Source organism: Echiichthys vipera (genome assembly GCF_963691815.1).
Source record: "Echiichthys vipera genome assembly, chromosome: 11".
Taxonomy (NCBI): domain Eukaryota; kingdom Metazoa; phylum Chordata; class Actinopteri; order Perciformes; family Trachinidae; genus Echiichthys; species Echiichthys vipera.
In genome coordinates this window covers 10,555,252-10,575,251 of record NC_139836.1, presented here as the reverse complement: position 1 = coordinate 10,575,251, position 20,000 = coordinate 10,555,252, and the positions used below count along the sequence as shown (strand labels likewise).

At 41.8% G+C, this 20,000-nt stretch overlaps 2 protein-coding genes across 3 annotated transcripts in view; one reads left to right on the top strand and one right to left on the bottom strand.

The window, feature by feature from the left end:
• The window catches only part of herc4 (HECT and RLD domain containing E3 ubiquitin protein ligase 4), a 15,920-nt gene extending 1,674 nt beyond the window's left edge, over nucleotides 1-14,246 (top strand). Inside the window, exons 4-24 of one of the 2 annotated variants that reach the window (XM_083923420.1) lie at nucleotides 145-221; nucleotides 315-536; nucleotides 619-710; nucleotides 1,599-1,729; nucleotides 1,868-2,022; nucleotides 3,538-3,614; nucleotides 3,898-4,022; nucleotides 4,199-4,258; nucleotides 4,934-5,045; nucleotides 6,561-6,750; nucleotides 6,853-7,025; nucleotides 7,103-7,222; nucleotides 7,322-7,420; nucleotides 7,506-7,673; nucleotides 8,988-9,131; nucleotides 10,708-10,874; nucleotides 11,074-11,140; nucleotides 11,250-11,332; nucleotides 11,847-12,030; nucleotides 13,074-13,176; nucleotides 13,309-14,246. In XM_083923420.1, coding sequence (XP_083779546.1) covers nucleotides 145-221; nucleotides 315-536; nucleotides 619-710; nucleotides 1,599-1,729; nucleotides 1,868-2,022; nucleotides 3,538-3,614; nucleotides 3,898-4,022; nucleotides 4,199-4,258; nucleotides 4,934-5,045; nucleotides 6,561-6,750; nucleotides 6,853-7,025; nucleotides 7,103-7,222; nucleotides 7,322-7,420; nucleotides 7,506-7,673; nucleotides 8,988-9,131; nucleotides 10,708-10,874; nucleotides 11,074-11,140; nucleotides 11,250-11,332; nucleotides 11,847-12,030; nucleotides 13,074-13,176; nucleotides 13,309-13,517 — 2,758 coding nt within the window. In that variant the 3' untranslated portion in view covers nucleotides 13,518-14,246. Of the gene's footprint in view, nucleotides 1-144; nucleotides 222-314; nucleotides 537-618; nucleotides 711-1,598; nucleotides 1,730-1,867; nucleotides 2,023-3,483; nucleotides 3,615-3,897; nucleotides 4,023-4,198; nucleotides 4,259-4,933; nucleotides 5,046-6,560; nucleotides 6,751-6,852; nucleotides 7,026-7,102; nucleotides 7,223-7,321; nucleotides 7,421-7,505; nucleotides 7,674-8,987; nucleotides 9,132-10,707; nucleotides 10,875-11,073; nucleotides 11,141-11,249; nucleotides 11,333-11,846; nucleotides 12,031-13,073; nucleotides 13,177-13,308 lie in introns of both variants that reach the window. The other variant, XM_083923419.1, reaches the window with a different exon arrangement.
• Nucleotides 14,247-14,508: 262 nt separating this feature from the next.
• cox5b2 (cytochrome c oxidase subunit 5B2) lies at nucleotides 14,509-15,947 on the bottom strand. Its single transcript, XM_083922570.1, has 4 exons — nucleotides 15,765-15,947; nucleotides 15,146-15,216; nucleotides 14,819-14,918; nucleotides 14,509-14,730 (listed from the first exon to the last, which is right to left on the bottom strand). Exons 1-4 carry the CDS (start codon nucleotides 15,868-15,870, stop codon nucleotides 14,618-14,620), a joined length of 390 nt encoding a protein of 129 aa, XP_083778696.1. The 5' UTR covers nucleotides 15,871-15,947; the 3' UTR covers nucleotides 14,509-14,617.
• Between the last annotated feature and the right edge of the window lie 4,053 nt (nucleotides 15,948-20,000).

Genomic DNA, 20,000 nt, shown 5'->3' with positions numbered 1-20,000 from the left:
GCACTCATTTACCTGAAACCTTCTTTGTTTTGCATGACAAAGGCAATTAAAACGGTCAGTCACTTTCTCAATTACATGTTAGTGCGAATGAGATTCATTTAAACATGTGACTTTAATTCTTTTAAATCATTTCCTTCTTTTCAGAAATATCAAAAGTTTGTCTGATGTACAAATTGCTCAGGTAGCCTGTGGGTATTGGCATTCACATGCACTTTCAAGAGGTGAGGATGGTTTGTACGCACATGTATTAATTCAGCTTATTCTGTTTTCCACATGTTAAAGACATTTTACGTTATGTTTATTTCCTTTCACAGGGGGGCAAGTCTTCTCGTGGGGCCAGAATCGATATGGACAACTTGGGCTGGGAATGTACGGACAGAGCATTTCCGCGCCCCAAATCATTCAGTCTTTGCAGGGCATTCCTTTTGCCCAGATATCAGCAGGTGGTGCTCACAGCTTTGCCCTCACTCTCTCAGGAGCGGTGTTTGGTTGGGGGCGCAACAAGTTTGGTCAGCTGGGTCTCAATGACAGCAATGGTGGGTGGCCAAAACCCTGAACTACCATTACGACTGCTCGTGAGCACTCAAGCCCTCAACTCAGATTAACTGTCTTTTTCAGATCGGTCTTTCCCCGCCCTGCTGAAGTCCCTGAGGTCCCAGAGAGTGATTTACATCTCCTGTGGAGAAGATCACACAGCAGCACTGACCAAGTTAAGTTATAGGCTTTTTACTTGAATGAACTTGCAGTGTTATATGTGGAAGACCTTGACTTGAATCAGTGGTGGCCTTGAATCGAAGTGGTGTATATTATCGGCGAGCTGAATTGCTGAGATACGGGGTCTCTAACCCCTAACTCAAGGACTCCACTTAACAGGTTTACAATGGAGTCTTCAGGGCTTTGTCAATTTAACATTTCAGGCCAATCTGAAAATCTAATTTTGAAGTGAAGTGTCTCATCAGTTGCGTTATAAGTGGAAGTAGCCCGTCAAAATGGAATAGGTGGCTTTACCGTTCAGGTGTTCATCTTAACATCCAGCTTAATCTTCTCTCATAAATTACCTCATATCCCATCAATTAAACTGGATGGGATATGAGTAATATATACTATACTATATTTCAATAAGTAATGCTGTCATAATATGAATGAGGGACATCATTGTAGAAAGTAAGATTGGAGCTGCACACACACACACACAAAAAAAACACCAGACACAAGCTGCTACAGTTTGGCTATTGTGAGTTTAATTACCATAATATTTTACTAACTGTCAAACTAAGCAGTTTATGAATTTAAAAAATCTCTACGGCTGGTGGAAGAAAAGTCTCATACCTGTCTGGTAAGTTTCCGTTTCAGTTGCAGAGGAAGTTGCCTGCCTTAAGACTTGCAGGTTTAAACATATCCTGTGACGGCGTGTGGTGTTCTTTAGCTGGCTTTTACCTATTAATAAATAACTGGATGGAGGTCACTTACATGACTGCATCCTACATACTTTCTCAGTCAGTCCCAACCCTGTATACTGTGATGCCTGCCAACACTTTGGCCTTGCAGCACTGTTGGTCTTGGGAATGTCTGAACAACCGGTGTTGCTGATTTTACAGGAAGGAGGTGTGTTTACATTTGGAGCAGGAGGGTACGGACAACTCGGACATAACACTACAAACCATGAAATCAACCCGAGGAAAGTGTTTGAGCTCATGGGAAATGTGGTCACGCAGATTGCATGTGGAAGGTAAAACGTACAATGTGTATTTTTTTACATTTTATTTAAACATGGAATACTAACTGCATTTGCGTATTGACGTCAATGTACATACTGTAATATTCAATAATCAGTGTAAAAGGTAATTGGTTTCTGTGCAATTATAAGGCAGCACACGTTGGCTTTCACGCCCTCCCGTGGAAAGATGGACTCATTTGGGCTTGGTGGTAACGGGCAGCTTGGTACTCGCTCCACCTGCAACAGGAAGAGCCCTGCCCCGGTCAAAGGCCCCTGGGTAGCCTCCAGTTCTCCAACAGATACAGGTGAGACACAATAAATAAAGCTGCATTAAGTGTTTTCTGAGGACTTGAAGGCAGAAGCAAACAAAACTCCCAGCAGCAAATTATTCATATAATAACTAGCTTATTCAAGTCAAAATCCGTAAGATTTGAGATGCCTTTTTTCTACCAGCCTCCTTAGCGTTAAGTGATAATTGTAGGCGAGCCTGTTCTTTCAGAGCCCTCCACCTTGTCACATTTGCGGTCGCTATGAGTGTTGACTTTTTTTTTGCTCTTTTATTAACTTTAGTGACACCATGGACATAGAAGAAAGAACAGACATCTAACTCTGTGACTGGATTCTAACCTGTACTAACACACTAACATCCTGACACTTATTCTTCTTTTACACTTTATTCTTGTTGATAAAATATTTTTTTGTATAGTTGCACTGTCGTTATTTGCTGCTCTGTGTGCCCTGAATTGCCCCCCCCGGGGACAAATAAAGTTTTTTGAATTTGAATGGAGACAGAGGACCAAAAATGGCGCCCCATTCATTCCTATGGAAAGCTGCTCAGTGGCGCAGGCTCCCCTTAGGATGGCGCCATTTTTGCTTCTCGTGAACACGGGAGGACTTACCGGATGTAGAAATGTCCTTGCGCTAAGCACGAGCGAGTCTGTCTCAAACGAACAAATTCTTTAAGAGCACAATGTTTTCATCTTCTTTTTTCTGTCCATGGTATCTATGGCTCGGTAGCCAGCGGATTGAGTAAATGTTGTCTATAGACGTAGTTGGCATGTGTTTATATATTTATTTAAATTAGCCGAAATAGTATACAATATATATGTTTAAGTGGTGGCACAGGACCACCACTTAAACAGGCGAGTGCTGCAGTACTGCGCTTGGCTACTAAGCCCACGGTGGCAAATGATGAGAGTTTCGGTACTGGGGACCTGAGTGACACATATTCACACCTCTTCTTCCGGTCCGTACCCTATATGTTACCCTCTTAAATCCATACACACGTTCCTATTACACTTCGGCCCTTACTACAAGCCTGACTCAGAAGTTTGAAGTTCGCGATTACAATGAAATGCAGCAACGTCACCAAAATGGTGGCTCATTTGTATTTAGAGAGGGAATGTCGCCACGGACACACAGATTGTAACACTCTGGGGAAAAAAGGCAACAAGTGCTTTCATTAGTGGGTCATATGATCAATCACCATTGTTTTAACTCACTCTTTGATAGATGGTAACTTAAGACAATTAAATAGATGAAAATCTTACGGATTATACCTTTAAGTTTTTTGACACATAGGGACAGAATCATGCAGACTGATGAACCAAAAGAACGAGTTGAAAGCTGCAAAAAGTTACAGGGTTGGTTGTTGATTCTCAGTGGAGTGGAAATTGAAGTAGTAGCAATGCTTTTGATATGGTGTTAACAAAAATATGATGGATCATTAAGTTGACACGCTGTACTTCTATTTCATATTTACATAGGTCATCCCAACCTCCTCATATATCCATACATTTATTTCTTACATAACATTGCAGACTCTGAGCCGGGCTGTTGTGTCAAGAGGATTTATGCCGGAGGAGACCAGAGCTTCGCTCACTATTGCACTGCCAATGTAAGTTGTCTTAAATAAAGGACTTCTTATAATTTGAGGTTTCTAAGGAGATGCTTACAAATCAAACATTTATAAATTCAAGAATTATATTTAATATGCAGTGAAATTATTTGTTTTTCGGTAATAAAAAGGGTGGACTTGTTTAAAAAAAAAAAAAAACATAGTAGGAACATGGTTGTAGCACTTAGATTTGTCACATTTAAAACTGATTTGAGTTTTACACAGCTTCAAACTTTTCATTGAATTCTGTTATATTTTTTCACCTTTTCATTTATATTTGTAGAAACTCCAGGACACAGATGACGTGAGGATACAAGATCCTCACAGAAAGATTTGCACCTTGAATGAGGACATCATACAGAAGTGGTGGAACCACCCCCCAGGAAGACTCCCTCTAGAACTCTCCAAGTAAAGTACTTTTAGTCCAAGTAAAGTACTTTTAGTCCAAGTAAAGTACTTGTAGTTCATTGTAAACATAGTTTGACAGCTGGAAAACTTTGAGTGGTAATTCTGTAAGTTCTTTACGTATATTTTCTTGTGGAAAATCGTCACGCTGATGACTTGCCCTTTTATGATTCCTTTAGTGAGATTGACCTCGTGTTCTCCTCAGCAAGCTGCCTCAATGGATCTTTTCTGTCAACGAGGTAATCGCACTTTAGAGCAAATCCATTTTCATGTCTACAAGTCTTCATGATCATCAGATCCAATGCATTTTCTGCACCCATTTGATCCTTCTTATTCACCAAATCCACAATGGAGTTGTTCCAAATCCAGTACCAGTATGGGGAATGCCTCCGACACTCCCTAAAATGCTGGTATCAACAAGCACGTGTACTAATTTAGACCCCCAACAAATCTACTTGAAAGTACTTCATTTATATTGTTCTTCCGTTATCACTGACAAACTAGATGATAAAAGAAATCTCTGGCATTCGTTCTATGTACATATTTGTTCATGTTTTATAAAAGGTTTAACACACGCCAGGCCACAACAATGAAAGCAATCCTATCACAGCAATACAGGGTTAGTTGTATACACTTATTTTTTTAAACACACTGGGGTTGGATCAATACTTGGCATATACAAGTTCAGGTATCAGAATTGGTATCCGTAAGGAGGAAAAAAAGAAAGTACCCAAAAATGCCTAGTTGTTAGTTACCTTGAAGTATCAGGTTGGGCTGTGCTTATTTGATTCCTTCTTTATCATCTTTGTGATTCATTGTTCATCAGTTTATATCAGCTGACCTTAGTTTTAATGCGGCCCTTCTCCAGTTTTTGGAATGATACATCTCATATTACCTGTCTGTTTCTTTTACAGTCACCCAGATCACTACAGTACCAACAGCAAATGTTCTGGGGTGGATATGAACACAGCTCGCCTCCTGTTTCACAGATTGGTTCAACAAGATCACAACGGGATCACTCAGCAGGTCAGTGGCCACAAAAAGAAACCCTATATCAAAACTGCTGTTTTCCCACAAGCTTATTGCAACGGTTACATTCTGACACTGAACCGGGAGTAACCATTAGTTTTAATGGACAGAAGGAATGGATGGGAGGCGCTTGTTAAAAGAGTCAGTCAATGTCAGTCAAATTTTATTAATGAAAAAAACAAAATGAAGCAAACAAAAGAAGCCATTCAAAGAAACAGAAAACGTGCTTGCCACACAAACAGGCAGAGGCCGAGCAAAAAAGACAAAGAAATCACAGTTAGGGCACAGTTCACCCTCTTTTTGTGGAAAAAGGAGTGAAACCTACCACAAAGAATATGGCCTTCACACCGAGCAGTCAGCTGACTGCCGGCACACGAGATGAGATGAGATGAGAGGGGAGCCAGGATCTCCTGCCTGTCTTTTATCCTCAGGTGTGCTTAATCAGCTCGTCAGCAGCAGACCTGGACCAAGTTAGGAGAAGGAAGAGGGAGGAGACACATACACAGCAAAAGAAAACACTCCATTAAATAGACGTGTGCTGATATTGTTTCATATGCTTTATATTTGTTGTAAAGGTTCACAACAGCAGTCCACCCGCACAAAGTCTTTTCAGAAGGAAATATTGGATCTCAGTTTCTGTAAAGCAGTTTTTTTCTCACATTCTTTTCAACATGTGAAAGGTCTGGCTGACCTAGGCTGACCTGACCTTGTCACTGCTTCCCTTTTGGAGTCCCAGTTGGATTTAGTTTTGATGTGAATGTAATGTATACTTGTCAGTGGAATGGCACAGAAGCCTGGGACCCATACATATGCAGCCTCAGCCTTCCTTCCTAATATATCCATTGTCACACCTGAACATTTAACTCATCAAGTAAGCACATGCATAAGTAGTAGTTTTTAGGTGTTATGAGACATTCTGTAATCTGCACAATCTGAAAAAACGCAATATATAACATACTGCAATAACCGTGGCATGTTTTCACTCTGAGGATTTACAATATTAATGACTTTCATAGTTTTTTAGTCTTCGGTATACCTCGGAATAGGACAAAGGTGAAGAGCCATATTATTCTCCTACACTGAGAAAGGATTATTGTATTTCATAGTAAAAGACAACTGAATAACATTAATCATGTGTATTTTTCAGAATCAAGGTGAGTGCTAGCCCAGTCTGTTGTAACATAGTATATATTAGTAATATAAACTTCAATTCATAATAAATATGCTTTATATACAAAAATGTTAGCCGCCGTATAACTCGTTTAATCCAAAATAATAATAACTGCAACTCTAATTGGATTCTATATTATGTTCTAACAGCAGAGTTCAACCCCTGGGTACTCTGTCCCACTATTCCTGTCACTACAACACCCGTGGTACCTGTTTTTAATCACACATGATCTCTTTGTCCGTGTTTATGAAACAAGCGTTGAGTCAGGAGATGCATCAGTTACGGATTATTACTTTAACCGTACGGTAACAAACCTATACACTTTCTTTTGTCCCCCTCAGATTGCTGCCAGTCTGGAGAAGAACTTAATTCCCAGACTAAGCAACTCTCCCCCAGACATCGAAGCCCTGAGAGTCTACCTCACTCTTCCAGAATGCCCGCTCTTCAGTGACCGAAATAATTACGTGACCATCACTATCCCGTTTGCCAAATCACTCCTCAGTCTGAAAGAGGCTCCACTGAAGGTGCTAGGTATGAGGAAGAATGTTTTTATGCCTCACACTATGCAACAATTTCTCTGGCAATTTTCTTTTTTTGGTTTTCATGAAATGTTTGGTCTTGTATTTGCGTCAGGAAACTGGTGGTCTACGTTTGAGCCCCCAGTCTTCCAGAGGCTGGTTGAGTTGTACAAGGGAGTGGTGGTGTATCTGCTCCAGATGCACAAGATGGGCATTCCTTCAGTAGAGCAGAGGATTTTCACCTGTTTCCTGGACACGTCTCTCCGACTCCTAGAGATCCTGCACACGGTGAGAAGTGAACAAAATTGATGGATTTGTGTGTACACCAAAAACTGTTGATAACATCCGTTGTTCCGTTGCTTCAGGTGAGTGAGAGAGCGGGACACATCATTCAGTACGATAAATTCTACATCCACGAGTTGGACGACTTGATAGACATCAGAAATGACTACGTCACATGGATTCAGAGGCAGATGTACCCAATGGTGAGTCTACGGTTGATGTCAATTACACGATTCAGTAAGTGACATTTGTCTGTGTTTAGCATCCGTTTGAGCCGTTTGTTTACGCCTCTGTTTCCTCAGGGTCATGACGGTGGGGTGACTCTGTGCAGGTATCCCTTTGTGTTTGATGCCCAAGCGAAGACCACACTGCTTCACACTGATGCTGTCATACAGATGCAGGTAATAAGCGCACCAACTGCACTGTTTGCATCTTTAAAACATATACATGTGTCAGTCATTCATCATCCCTGTGTTATATTGATAGATGGCAGTGGACCAGGCACAGATGCAAAACTTCAGCTCCATGTTCATGCCAGCGGTGGAATCTGTCAACCCGTGCCTCATCCTCATCGTTCGGAGGGAAAATATTGTTGGAGACACCATGGAAGTCCTCAGGAAGTCCAAGAACGTTGACTACAAGAAACCACTCAAGGTAAAAGCTGCTGCAATAATTTTACATGGACAATGGAGTGAATGACTGAAGTTTATGTGGAAGGTGTTGTTCCTACTGTACTTCTTAGAAAATCTTCATTTTAGGGCGCACTCACACTGTCCGTCCGTCCGCAAATGCTTCTTGCCTGCCTATACGTCATCACACTGTAACAAATGCATTGATTGACGTCATCGCGATGCGTCACTTTTACACTGTTTTTGTTTTTTACGCCCATAGCGTCTTTCAGTTTGTTGTTTTGGTGCTTTTGATATGGTCTCATTCTCATTGCAGTGTTGTACTGTTAGATAAAAAGCCACCGGGAGGCATGGGACCATATGAAAATTACATGTCACAATTATCCTGGCCAAAATAATTGAAATTCACATTATAATCCTGATAATTATAGAAATGTGTTTAAAACTCTTAAAATGGAACTAAAATACACTGCGATCACTTTACCTTACATTTAGTTAAACAATCAATCTTTCTTCAATAAGGTTTTCAGAAATCATAAGGTCCCCCTTGTTAATTATGTCATAAACAAGTCATACTGTAGTATAGTGTGTCATAAAGAAATCGCTGTAGAACAGACTTGCAGCGATCACAGAGAGCAGAATTCACAGAGAAGCCCAGTGAGATGCTGTACATGGTCATTTCTACATGCATACAGCTTAAATGACCAAACATTACACATTTCATTTGTTGTCTTTGCGGTTGATCAGTACATGCACAGCTGTGTTAATTGACATGCAACCATCGCTTTCTGCTTCTTCTTTCAAAAAGCTACATCAAATGAGACGTTGGTTTTCTGTAAAATAATAGAATTCGACTTGATTTGAACTGTAACTCGTGGGCTGTGGACAAATCAATGTTACGGTTAGAGGTAGAACTACAGTAAACCGCAGTCAATTCACCTGTCATGTTGCTCTTGAGGATATTCACGACTATCCCAATAGAAATTCCCCATGATCAATTTATTGTGCGTGGTGGTTTTAATTGTGATAAAATCTTTACTATACACAGAGAAAGTTAGCGTCTGGCTGGTGAATATAGTGGAGCGTTTAGCTGCTTTAGAGACAGATATTTCCCTCAGAAACCAAATTGGAGCTAATAAGAGAGTAATTATTGCGTGTTTCAGCTGGGATCGGCTCCAGCCCCCCTGCGACCCCGTTAGGGACAAGCAGTTGAAAATAAATTAATGGATTATTGGACTTTATTGGACACAAAACTGACTCACGCTAAAGTAGAAAGGGTTTATGTCATTAACTCTAAAAGGTACTGCCGTTGTTCTAATGTTGGCGACTTTCATGGCAGGTGATTTTTGTGGGAGAAGAGGCCGTCGATGCAGGAGGCGTGAGAAAGGAGTTCTTCCTCCTGATCATGAAAGAGCTGCTGGATCCAAAATATGGGATGTTCCGTTACTACGAGGATTCCAGGCTCATCTGGTTCTCAAACAAGGTACTTTCTGTCTTTTTATGCTCATGCAGCTCAACAATCACCGGCTGTATTTAAGTGTTAGCATGAGCTACACATTAGCCTTGTCTTATACGCAACATTCTCTCTGTTGCTGACCGGGAACCTGTTTCTTTTGCACACGCCATAGTTCGACTGACTCGCACGCCAATCCACTTGTAGTGGTAACCTCTGCATCTTTTGCTAAGACCCGACGTCATGTGCATCAAGCTACACTCCGTATGTAGATGCAGTAAAAATGCATACCGCACTTATGAGTCACCCTGAACCACCACGGGGGGAAAATTCCTTTCATACCTTGCATGCTGTTAGAAAAACTCTTAAGATAAGGACCAGTTCGGAATCAAAATCAAGTTATACTAAAATTACATTTGTTCTTACACAAGAAGAGAACACACTGTACACTTCAAATTAGTGTCTCCCAGCATGTTCTGAAGTCAGTCTCCATGAACCAAGTTTTGTTAAGCCCAGTTCGGACCAAAGATTCGCAACGAGACGAGATGAAACTTGAAACTACTTACGTGCAGGTCTGCAACGTTCTGAAACCTGCCAGTTCACACCATTGAGAGGAGGGGAGACAATGTATCATTTGTATCATAGCAACGTCTCTCTGTACTTTTGCTGTAACCTCTGACTTTTCTGGCTTTTTTTTTGTAGCTGGATATAATTTGTAGCATTTTAAAATAAAAATGAGGACAGAGACAGTGAGATACTTGCTACAGCTGCATTTCTAGTTGTGAAAATACCATTTTATTTCCCTGATTCCCTGCTTTGTTCTGGATTATGGTGTTTGCTCTCCTTATTCATTATTCATATTGCTTGCTCTCTCTCTCTTGCTTGACTCTCTCTCTCACACACACACACGCTCTTTGAGCCTCCGTCCAGCTGACAGTTTGTAAGTGACTTGACCAGCGGACTTGGCTAAGACTTGATTGGCTGTTTAAACAGGTGACCTGTGTTACGTGCTAAAAAGTTGAACCGCTGGCGACATCATCGACCGGTTTGAGTCCAGACGAGACGGGTCAGTTCACATAACTGCAACTTTCACCTGCGACATTCTCAAACAGTTTTGTTGTGTTGTGAATTTTTGGTCTGAACTGGGCTTTACTAACCTCTCGCCAGATGAATTTCTTTACGCCTTGCTTCACTCAAGTCGGAGTCAAGACGGAAGAAAGCCGGAACGGAAGTTATCTGGCGAGAGTCGGGTTAGGCTTTACAGTCAGGTGAAAGAGAAACAGTTGTCATGGTTGCATATTTTGAAAACAAGTATTTTATCACCGGGGTTCCAAAACAATTTTCAGTACTCTCATCAGCAGCCACTGAATGAACTAGGAGAAAGGCTGGTTTCCCCCAGTCCAAGACAAATCAGTTTACACAGCCGGAGTTCACACATTATAGTATTATAGTATTCTGAATTCTTCCATCACATACCTACCCATAGCTTCTGCTGCGTAGCAAAGATGGCGACCGTAGAGGGTTAAAGTGTGCTCTAAAACACCCTGTGTGATGGATACAGAAATGGTTGTGTTCTGAATTGGTATCAATGCCATATCCCTTGCAGACTTTTGAGGACATTGATTTGTTCAACCTTATCGGGATCATCTGTGGTCTGGCCATCTATAATCTGACGATAGTGGAGCTCAACTTCCCTGTGGCCCTTTACAAGAAGCTCCTGAAGAGGAAGCCAACACTAGATGACCTGAAAGAGCTAATGCCAGATGTGGGAAGGTCAGATCAAGGAACAGTCATCTGAGGTTCCCATTTAACATGTTTATGAATGTTAGTTTACCATGGTATTTTCTTAACTAGCATCTAAAATGAAGTATTTAAATGTTGCAATTATATTACCACACAGTGTTAGATTTCATAAATGTCTGTTTAAGAAAATAATGTAAAAAATGTATTTTTCTGTCTCCTCTTAAACTAGGAGTCTGCAGCAGTTACTGGACTACACAGAAGATGACCTTGAGGATACCTTCTGCTTGAACTTCACAGTAAGAGGATTGTCAGACAACAGGCTGTGTGGCACATGAAACGTCCGATAAATAGTTGTGATCACCGTATAGCATATACGCAAAATATAAAAGCGGTTTCTTTTTTCAGATCACAGAGGAAAACTATGGTGCCACAGAGGTCCTGGAACTCGTACGGAATGGCGAAGACATCAATGTCAATAAATCAAACAGGTGAAATGTTCTTAGTTGTCATGTTAACCAATAGCAGACTTGTGTAACAGAAAAGTCTGACATTTTTGGAAATACACGTAATCGCTTTCCTGCCAAGAGTTCAAACACACTCATCGTCGTATGGTAAATATGTAGCTGGAGCCATCAGCCAGTTAGCTTAGCTAAAGCTCACCAAATGACAACATTCAATGTTGTTTGCTTTATCTGTTAAAGGACTGATGTGTAAAAACACATTTTTAAAAATCTGGACATTTTCCAAAGTGCCAAACGTCCCCCTTAAGACTCTGCTGGGTTTCAATTTGGACACTGCATTAGTAGTTACATGTAGTACACTGTGTAGTATTTACTCACTCGAGCAGTGTGAGTAACAAGTTTTGACAAGGTAGTGTTTTCTCAGATCACACACACACACACACACACTTCTCATCTGGTCATATTACTGTCTTCCTATTGTGTTTTGCATTAAACATTGACAAAGGCCAATGTCATATTAATCCCCCTTTTCTTCCTCTAGGCAGGACTTTGTCAATGCATACGTAGATTATGTTTTCAACACATCAGTGGCCGCGCTGTTTGAGTGCTTCTACGCAGGCTTCCACAAGGTGTGCGGTGGAAAAGTTCTAGAGCTGTTCCAGCCAAATGAACTGCAAGCCATGGTCATCGGCAACACCAACTATGACTGGACGGAGCTTGAAAAGGTCTTGTTTCATATAGTGTTGAATGGAAATATGACTTTGTAATGTCATCTTATGAAAGAGGGCGTTTTTATGGGTTTTGTCTGTAACCATCACATTATTTTAATGGTTCTGGTAACCCTAAATCTACTCTAAAAGTGGATATATTTGTTTCATGCTAATTAAAGGGGTAGTTCAGATTTTTTGAAGAAGTGGGGTTGTATTAGGTACTTATCCACAGTCTGTATTTGCTACAGTAGATGGTGGTCAACACTTCCCCAGTTTGGAGAAGCAGGCAGGAGGATAGGCCACTAGAAAGCCCTGTTAACGTTTCCACAGGAGGAATTGAAGCAGTTTTATGCTGTTGTCAAAGCCACCAGACTCCGGTTCAGTTAGTTAGTACTGTGGTGTGACTTTGTTTTTTAAGGGGTTGGAAACTAATAATACTAACAAACAAGCTAACCGATCTAGTCAGCTGTAGATTAAAAACTCCCTTTGATCTCTAGGTAAAATTACTTTTTGTCAATGTAGTCTGGTGGCTTTGACAAGAAACAGTAACACTCACTTTACATTACCTCATACAACTCTACTTATAAAAATCAGAACTACCCCTTTAATTAACACAAAAACAATTTACCCACGGGTACAAATATTATTGTTTACTATTTATACCTGGGTGTCGGTAGCCAACAATGCTTTTTTCACCCATTTCCTTTTTTTTTTTGCCTAACCCAGTCTAAGTAGTTTTGATGTCTAACCAATGTAAACAAACTGCGAAAATAAGTCAACAAAATTTGAAATTGCGTCCCAGGCTGGATTCAAACCTTAAGTCTCCTGGGTGACAGAGCAATGCTTAATCCCCTCCACCCACAGTTAACTACAACAATACCACACTTTGTTGCTCTTCGAGGCGGTGGATGAGGGGTCGGGTGTAAATAGCCAGATCCCATGGCAAAGTCTAGTTTCACCCGGGTGTAAATAGACACTCCGCTAAATTGAACAGATATTATCACAAATGTTAAACACAAGTGATTTATATGGTAACAACTTTTGTCTCTACTCTTCAGAGTACTGAATACAAAGGGGAATACTGGGCAGACCATCCCACCATCAGGCTCTTCTGGGAGGTGTTCCACAGTCTTCCATTAGAGAAGAAAAAACAGTTTCTCTGTAAGTGCGACATGCATGGCTTGTTTTAAAAAAAGTATCACCTGCTGATAAAAGCTGCTGTTTTGAGGAGCTGAATTCATTCCTGTTCCATGTTCAGCAGGAAAAGTAAAATAATGTCTCTTGCCTGTACAGTGTTCCTCACAGGAAGTGACCGCATACCCATTCTGGGCATGAAAAGCCTGAAGCTGGTGATCCAGCCCACCGGTGGAGGGGAGCATTACTTACCTGTGGCCCACACCTGTTTCAACCTGCTGGACCTACCCAAGTACAGGAGTCTGGAAACACTCCGTGAGAAACTTCTACAGGCTATAGATCACAATCAAGGCTTTAATCTCGCCTGATAGTGCACAGAACTCCCATGTCCAGACTGTTGATGGCAACCACATTCCCAAATGTTGTGTTTAGCAGTCTTAATTCTGCTGTCAGAACTGAAGACGAGAGGGCACGTGGCACTAGAACTAATTAAGAGTTGGATGTCTAGACTTTGGCAGGTAATCTTGACTTTGATTTCCCAGCTTTTTCTCCCCCATGCCATCACAGTATTTGATGCTCTATTACGAGTCGATTCCCATTTGATAATGCTCTTGTAGATATGATTTTATTAATGTTTGGATACGATGAGTAAGAAAGCAAAACTACTGGTATATAGAGTACAGGGCATGTATACAGCAACATAAACGCCTGTAAAATATAATGCAGTAGCCCTACCTTTCTGAAGCTTACAATGCGATAGTAAGCTATTCCTGTTACGAGGGGGAAAGAAAACACCTCGGACATTTTAAGCTCCACTGTGGTCGTAGTCGCTCCAGCTACTGCAGTGAATGATATTGTATTTTACAGGATACAATGGTGATGTGTCCAGCCCCTGTGCATTAAATGTTTGAAACCATGCAATGTAAACTAACTTTTTATGTTGGACATTAGTTCTGTTGTGACATTTCACAGAGAGAAGTATGAAGCATTTGCTTTAGATGCTGAGTGGATTTTTTTTTTTGGCTGTCAGCCTTAAACAATCCACAAATAAAAACAAAGTACAGCCACTGAAATAAATGTGAGTTTTGGGGATAAAATACCACCCTGTTGTTTAAGTCATTTTAAGTAGAGTCTTCAGATTCATTGCAGCATCTTGCCTTTGGGAATTCCAGATTAAAATTCATGAACCACTTCACCAATCACTGAAATGCAAGTATTTCCAGTGTTTTATTAAATTACATGTCAACAAGTGTAGTGCCACTAAAAGTACCCTGGTTTAGCTTTAATAATTTAACTGGTCCTTTCATCACAGCAGGATCTTTAACCCAATTAAAACAGATTTCTATGAAGGCAGTTCACTTCAGGTTCACATTTTAATGATAAATGAAAGGAACACATTGCGGTGTATGGCCATGAAGAAGGCAAATATGGATGTATGTGTTGTACAGAGCTTGTGTTCAATTTAGTTTCAATGGGGCAACTCGTGATGGATCAGCTGATAGTGGGAACCACAGGAAGGACAGCGCTGGGCATCTCCCTCATGAAGCCAGAACCACACAATAGCCGTGTTGTCTTCCTCACCTGCAGAGAATTGTATTATGATTCACCCGGCTTGTCCACAGATCACACAGATCACTGCACTTTGACTTTAATGTACTTGATCACTTACAAAGACAGCCCACCAGCCTCTTGGTTCCAATGCATGGCACAATGTGGGGGTCTTCCTTGGTGCCAGCATAATGTTGGGGCTTCAGTATACTGTACGGATCCTGTAATGTTTAGTTGAAGAAAATGAGTACTGTGTGTGTGTGTGTGTGTGTGTGTGTGTGTGTGTGTGTGTGTGTGTGTGTGTGTGTGTGTGTGTGTGTGTGTGTGTGTGTGTGTGTGTGTGTGTGTGTGTGTGTGTGTGTGTGTGTGTGTGTGTGTGTGTGTGTGTGTGTGTGTGTGTGTGTGTGTGTGTGTGTGTGTGTGTGTGTGTGAGAGAGAGAGCGCCTACCTTTCCTTGCTTGGAAGCCTGCAAGGCGCGTCGCTCCAGCCCAGTGGCCTGTTCTTCATCTGTAGGTATTCCTGAAATATAGGAGAGGTTTCCATTAAAAGGTCGTGCTGTGTGCCTACACTACAGTCGTGTCAGTCTACCTGAATGCCTGTAAAACTGCACGTCGGCAGTGGACGCCACACACAGCAGCCTGCCCCTGTCCCCTATCAGGATACTGCTGCTGGCGTCTCACCAAGAGAGGCCTGCCAGAAGAGGTGGGTCTACCGAAGGCCTTTCCACGAGCTAAAGTCCGAATGACCTTCATTATTTGATCCAAACGCCGTAGTAACATTAGGGTGGAACATAGTGACATGTCGCCAATGTCACGGCACATAAAGTGATATTTCATTAAAGCGAATACATATATCGTGTCAGTTATTTATCCTCTCGACATAATACATTTGAAAAATAGCGAGCAGCAATATAACAACACCGAACTGCGCAATACACTACACACGTACCGGACTCCCTCAACTTAACTCCTACATCTATAACCGCTGACAGGTGTGCCTTTACCCCGGTCTGCGGGCCCGTCTGTCGGTGTAAAGTCTTATCTCTCCCGTAATAAACGGACTCTTACCCCTCGCTGTGGCCATAGCTCGGTGCAGAGGCCGAGCCGCCACACTGCTCCTCAGCTGCAGTGTTGTTGTTGTTGTCCAGGCTCGGAGGAGAAGACGTGTCGCCATTATTGTCACAGTTTCAGGTACCGAGACTGACCTGAAACGACTGTCAACTGGACTGAAATGACCCGACAGCCGTCTGAGTGACAGCCGGTCTGACCAATGAGAGCAGGAGTGAGACTGCGCTAACCAATCAAATTGAGCGCAGCGGGCACGAGGCACAGGTGGTAAATACACTGATAAAATCCCACACTGACACAGGGTGCAGGGTGAAAGTCATGTATTTCACATTTGAACGGCCTCTGGTACTCGATTACATTTTGAAAGAGGGCTTGACTACCCTTTGTTGGGAACACAGTCCACTTCCTGACACCCCTACTTTTGAACCAGGAAATGTCACAGTTCAGACTGCAAAGCAAAAATCACTTCCCAGTTTATTCTTATACAGAATAATGTCCGCTAATCACTTCCCAAAACACACTTTTACACACTTGCTTTCATGTGATGTCTTTTTATTTCTGTTTTTTTACGTTATTTATATCATTTTACCTTGTCATCTGTTAATTCCATATTTCTCATTATTCATTTATCTCGCTTTGTTGATATGTACACGTGCATATATGGGTTTCTGTGTGCTTTTGTCTTTGCTCTGTCAATGCACTTTGTTTTTAAGGGTGCTATATAAATACAGCTGTTGTTGTTCTTATTATTACTATTATTTTATTATTATGTAGGCCTGGGTGAAAGTATACATACCAATACCTCAAAATACAAAAAAAAACTACAAGTAAAAGGCCTGCATTTAAATTAATTAAAGTACAGACCTATAAAAGGATCCTATCGAAATGACTCAAGTGCTCATATGCAGAATGATCATATGCAGCATTGCGTGATGTAGATGGTTAATGTAGCCTAAAGGTAATTGTACATTCATGAATGAATCATACTTTTGAAGCAGATCATCTTCTAAAGTTTGTATGTAAAACCATGATCTTCGAAGTAACCTGTAGCCTGCTCTGTCAAATAAATATAGTATAATAAAATATGATATAATGGCATATGTCTCTGAAATGTAGTGGATTAAAGTAGAAGAAGAAGAAGAAGAAGAAGAAGAAGAAGAAGAATTACTTTTATTTATCCCGCAAGGGAAATTCCGATTGTTCACTCTGTTATTATTCAGTTTACACACACACAAGCCCGAAATTCACACAAGCACAAACAGGACCTATATACATGCAATTAATGGAGAGATGATAGAGTGAGGGGGCTGCCAATGGCTCAGCGCCCCGAGCAGTTGGGGGTTCGGTGCCTTGCTCAACAGCACCTCGGCAGTGCCCAGGAGATGAACTGGCACCTCTCCAGCCACCAATCCACGCTCCATTCATGGTTCACACAGGGACTCGAACCGGCAACGGATGGATGAGTAATATGAAGTATAAATACTAGAGTGAAGTACGAATACCTCAACATATTTGCTTAAGTAGGCTACATTACTTAAGTGAAGTTTAATAAGACTATTAAGAAAATAATAACAAGCGAAATCGGTAAACAGTACACAAGGAGACATTCTAACAATATTATTTTGTTTATTTTGACTCTGAAAACAGAAATGAGAAAGGTAAATGGAAACATGAGTTCAAACAATAGGAAAGGTATTTTGTGATTGATGCTCATGTCTCTTCTCCATGGAGTAGACTGTGTATGTGTGTGTGTGTGTGTGTGCGTGTGTGGAGCTGCAGTGTGTGCTGTGGGAGATGCTCATGTCTCCTTCCTCCAGGTGGAGCCGCTGTAGAGAAAGAAAGAGCAGCGGTTTGTGCAGGTTTCCATGGGAAGAAGACAGTGAAGCAGCAGTGATGGAGCTGCTGTAACATGTAAAGACAGTGTTGTTGAGCGTGTGTGTGACCCAGCTGTGTGTTGAAGAGTGTCCAGAGTGTAAAAAGAGCGGGTCCCGCTGTATTCCTCAGGCTGCACTACAGCGTCTATTCACGGGCGCGATCCCACTACTGAGCGGCACGGGGGCTTTGACCTGCTCCGTGTCCGGCCTGGGCCGGTGCACCCCTCCTTAGACGACCTGGTGGTCCCGGGCTCCCCCAGGAGCACCATATCGATACCGAACTTAGTGTGGACACCCGATCGACATAGTCCGCTGCAGCTCAGAGATCCTGAGCTCAAACGGTCCTCCGGCCTCAGCCTCCCGGTAACTTGGATTATAGGCGCGCGCCACCGCACCCGGCGACAGTCAGCCAAACTCACCGGGTCTTACTGTTTACGCACGTGACGTCATCAAAAAGCACAGTGACACCTGGTGATGAAGATGAAACCTGCAGCTGCAGTTTGATCCCTGAGGTTAGTTCATGTTAATGATCAGAACCTCTTTGGGTTCATGCTCATCAGCGTCTGACACATTTCCCTGAAACTCCCTCACTGATCAGTTATTTCAGTAAACATTAAAACACCATCACATGTTTTATAACGCGGTGAGTTTATTATAAGCTTTCCTTTCTGTTGTCTGCATTCACAGGTTACAAAACAAAGGTTCTTCAGCAGGTTGCATGATACAATAATTTATTTTCTCGATCTGAGACTGAATTGAAATAAAGAAAAAGACACTTCATTCAAACAATAAATAATAATATATAAGCAGTCGTGGTCTATAGTAGTATTAGCCTGCAGATTCAAATCTACGTCAAAGAGTTTTCTTGTTGGAGACAGATGTTGTCAGTGTTCGTAGAGTTGATCCTCACATGTGTATCAAGTCTTTGTTGCATTAGTGCATCACTGATAAACTGTTGTGTTGAGCTGCATTTAAATGAAGTGAACACAGTACAGAGAAATAACTGAAGGTTGTAAAGGTGAACCCCAACATCTCAAATGTTTAACTCAACAGACACAATGGGTGAAACTTTAAATTATGTGAGGACACAGGACTGTGAGTCTGACATGGTTGTCTGCAAATATTGGTAAGAAAGGGAGAAATATTAAGATGATTCTTGTGGACTGAAATGATGTGATGACTGCAGAGATGATGGACTTTATTGAGCTTTGAGAAGAACAGGAACTGACGGTGAGGAGGAGAAACAAGCATCTCTGGTGCGCAGCTCTTGTAGAAGGACTTGTAGAAAGTGTGTGAAGTCCATCAGGACCTGGAGAAAACCAGAGAAAATGTCTAGTGTAAATATCTTGTACAGCACCATCAGACATTTCAGTTTACACCACAGATATTATTCTAAGAAGCTCTACAGAGATATGAAATGATGTGACTTTAATGTTTTTACTTGATGCATTCACTTACATGCATTTAAAGAAATCTGCGTGACTGAAAATGAATGGACAGACACGGAGACACCTCATACTGATGCACATCACACTGGTAACAGTACCTGAACTGCAAAGCCGTGTGGGACGAAGTGGATGTATTTGGTGGTGGATGAAGTTCAGCATCTGTTCTCCAGATAATGTGAGCTCATGCTGATGTCTGTGTGCTTCACATGACACAAAACCTGTGAGAAGAAGAACACAGAGTCAAATTCAACATGAAGGATGCTTTAATCCATGAGCCAGGCAGACTATTATTACACAGTTATCTGTTGGCATGTTATCTACACTACATTTACCACAGTGAGTGTGTGTGTGTGTGTGTGTGCGTGCGTGCGTGCGTGCGTGCGTGCGTGCGTGCGTGCGTGCGTGTGCTTGTGCGTGTGTGTGTGGCCTCTGCTCTTCCACTTACGTCTTCATATTTATTGTTGTTCCTTTTGCAGATGTTTGAAATGTGTGTCTTACCTCTGCTTCTTCATGATGTTTCCAATGCTCTTTAGGTGAGATGTTGTGTACCTTACACAGCATGGATACCAGAATCTGCAGGTGGAGACTGCAGGTTCTGAGAGAAAACTGCCACCTGACCTGCAGGTGGAGGCGGCTACAGGTTGATGGCAGAGGCTGTAGGTGGAGGTTCATGTTGCCGCTGTCTCCAAAAATCTGCAGGTGGAGGCAGAGACTAAAGATTCTGACAGAAAGCTGCAACCTGAACCTACAGGTGGAGGAGGCGGCTGATTGTTGCTGAAAAGAGGCTGCAGATGAAGGTTCAGGTTAAAGTTATTTACCAGAATCTGCAGTGAATGCAGAGTTTGACAAAGAGCTACAACTTAAACCTCAAGTGGAGGCAGGGGCTGAAGGTTGCTGAACAGAGGCTGTAGGTG

Coding starts and splice junctions, on each gene's coding strand:
- cox5b2 (XM_083922570.1), bottom strand. CDS start 15,870: ATGGCGACACGTCTTCTCCTCCGAGCCTGGACAACAACAACAACACTG. Junction 15,217..15,764: donor AGCTATGGCCACAGCGAGGG/GTAAGAGTCCGT, acceptor CCTATATTTCAG/GAATACCTACAGATGAAGAA. Junction 14,731..14,818: donor GAGGCTGGTGGGCTGTCTTT/GTAAGTGATCAA, acceptor AATTCTCTGCAG/GTGAGGAAGACAACACGGCT.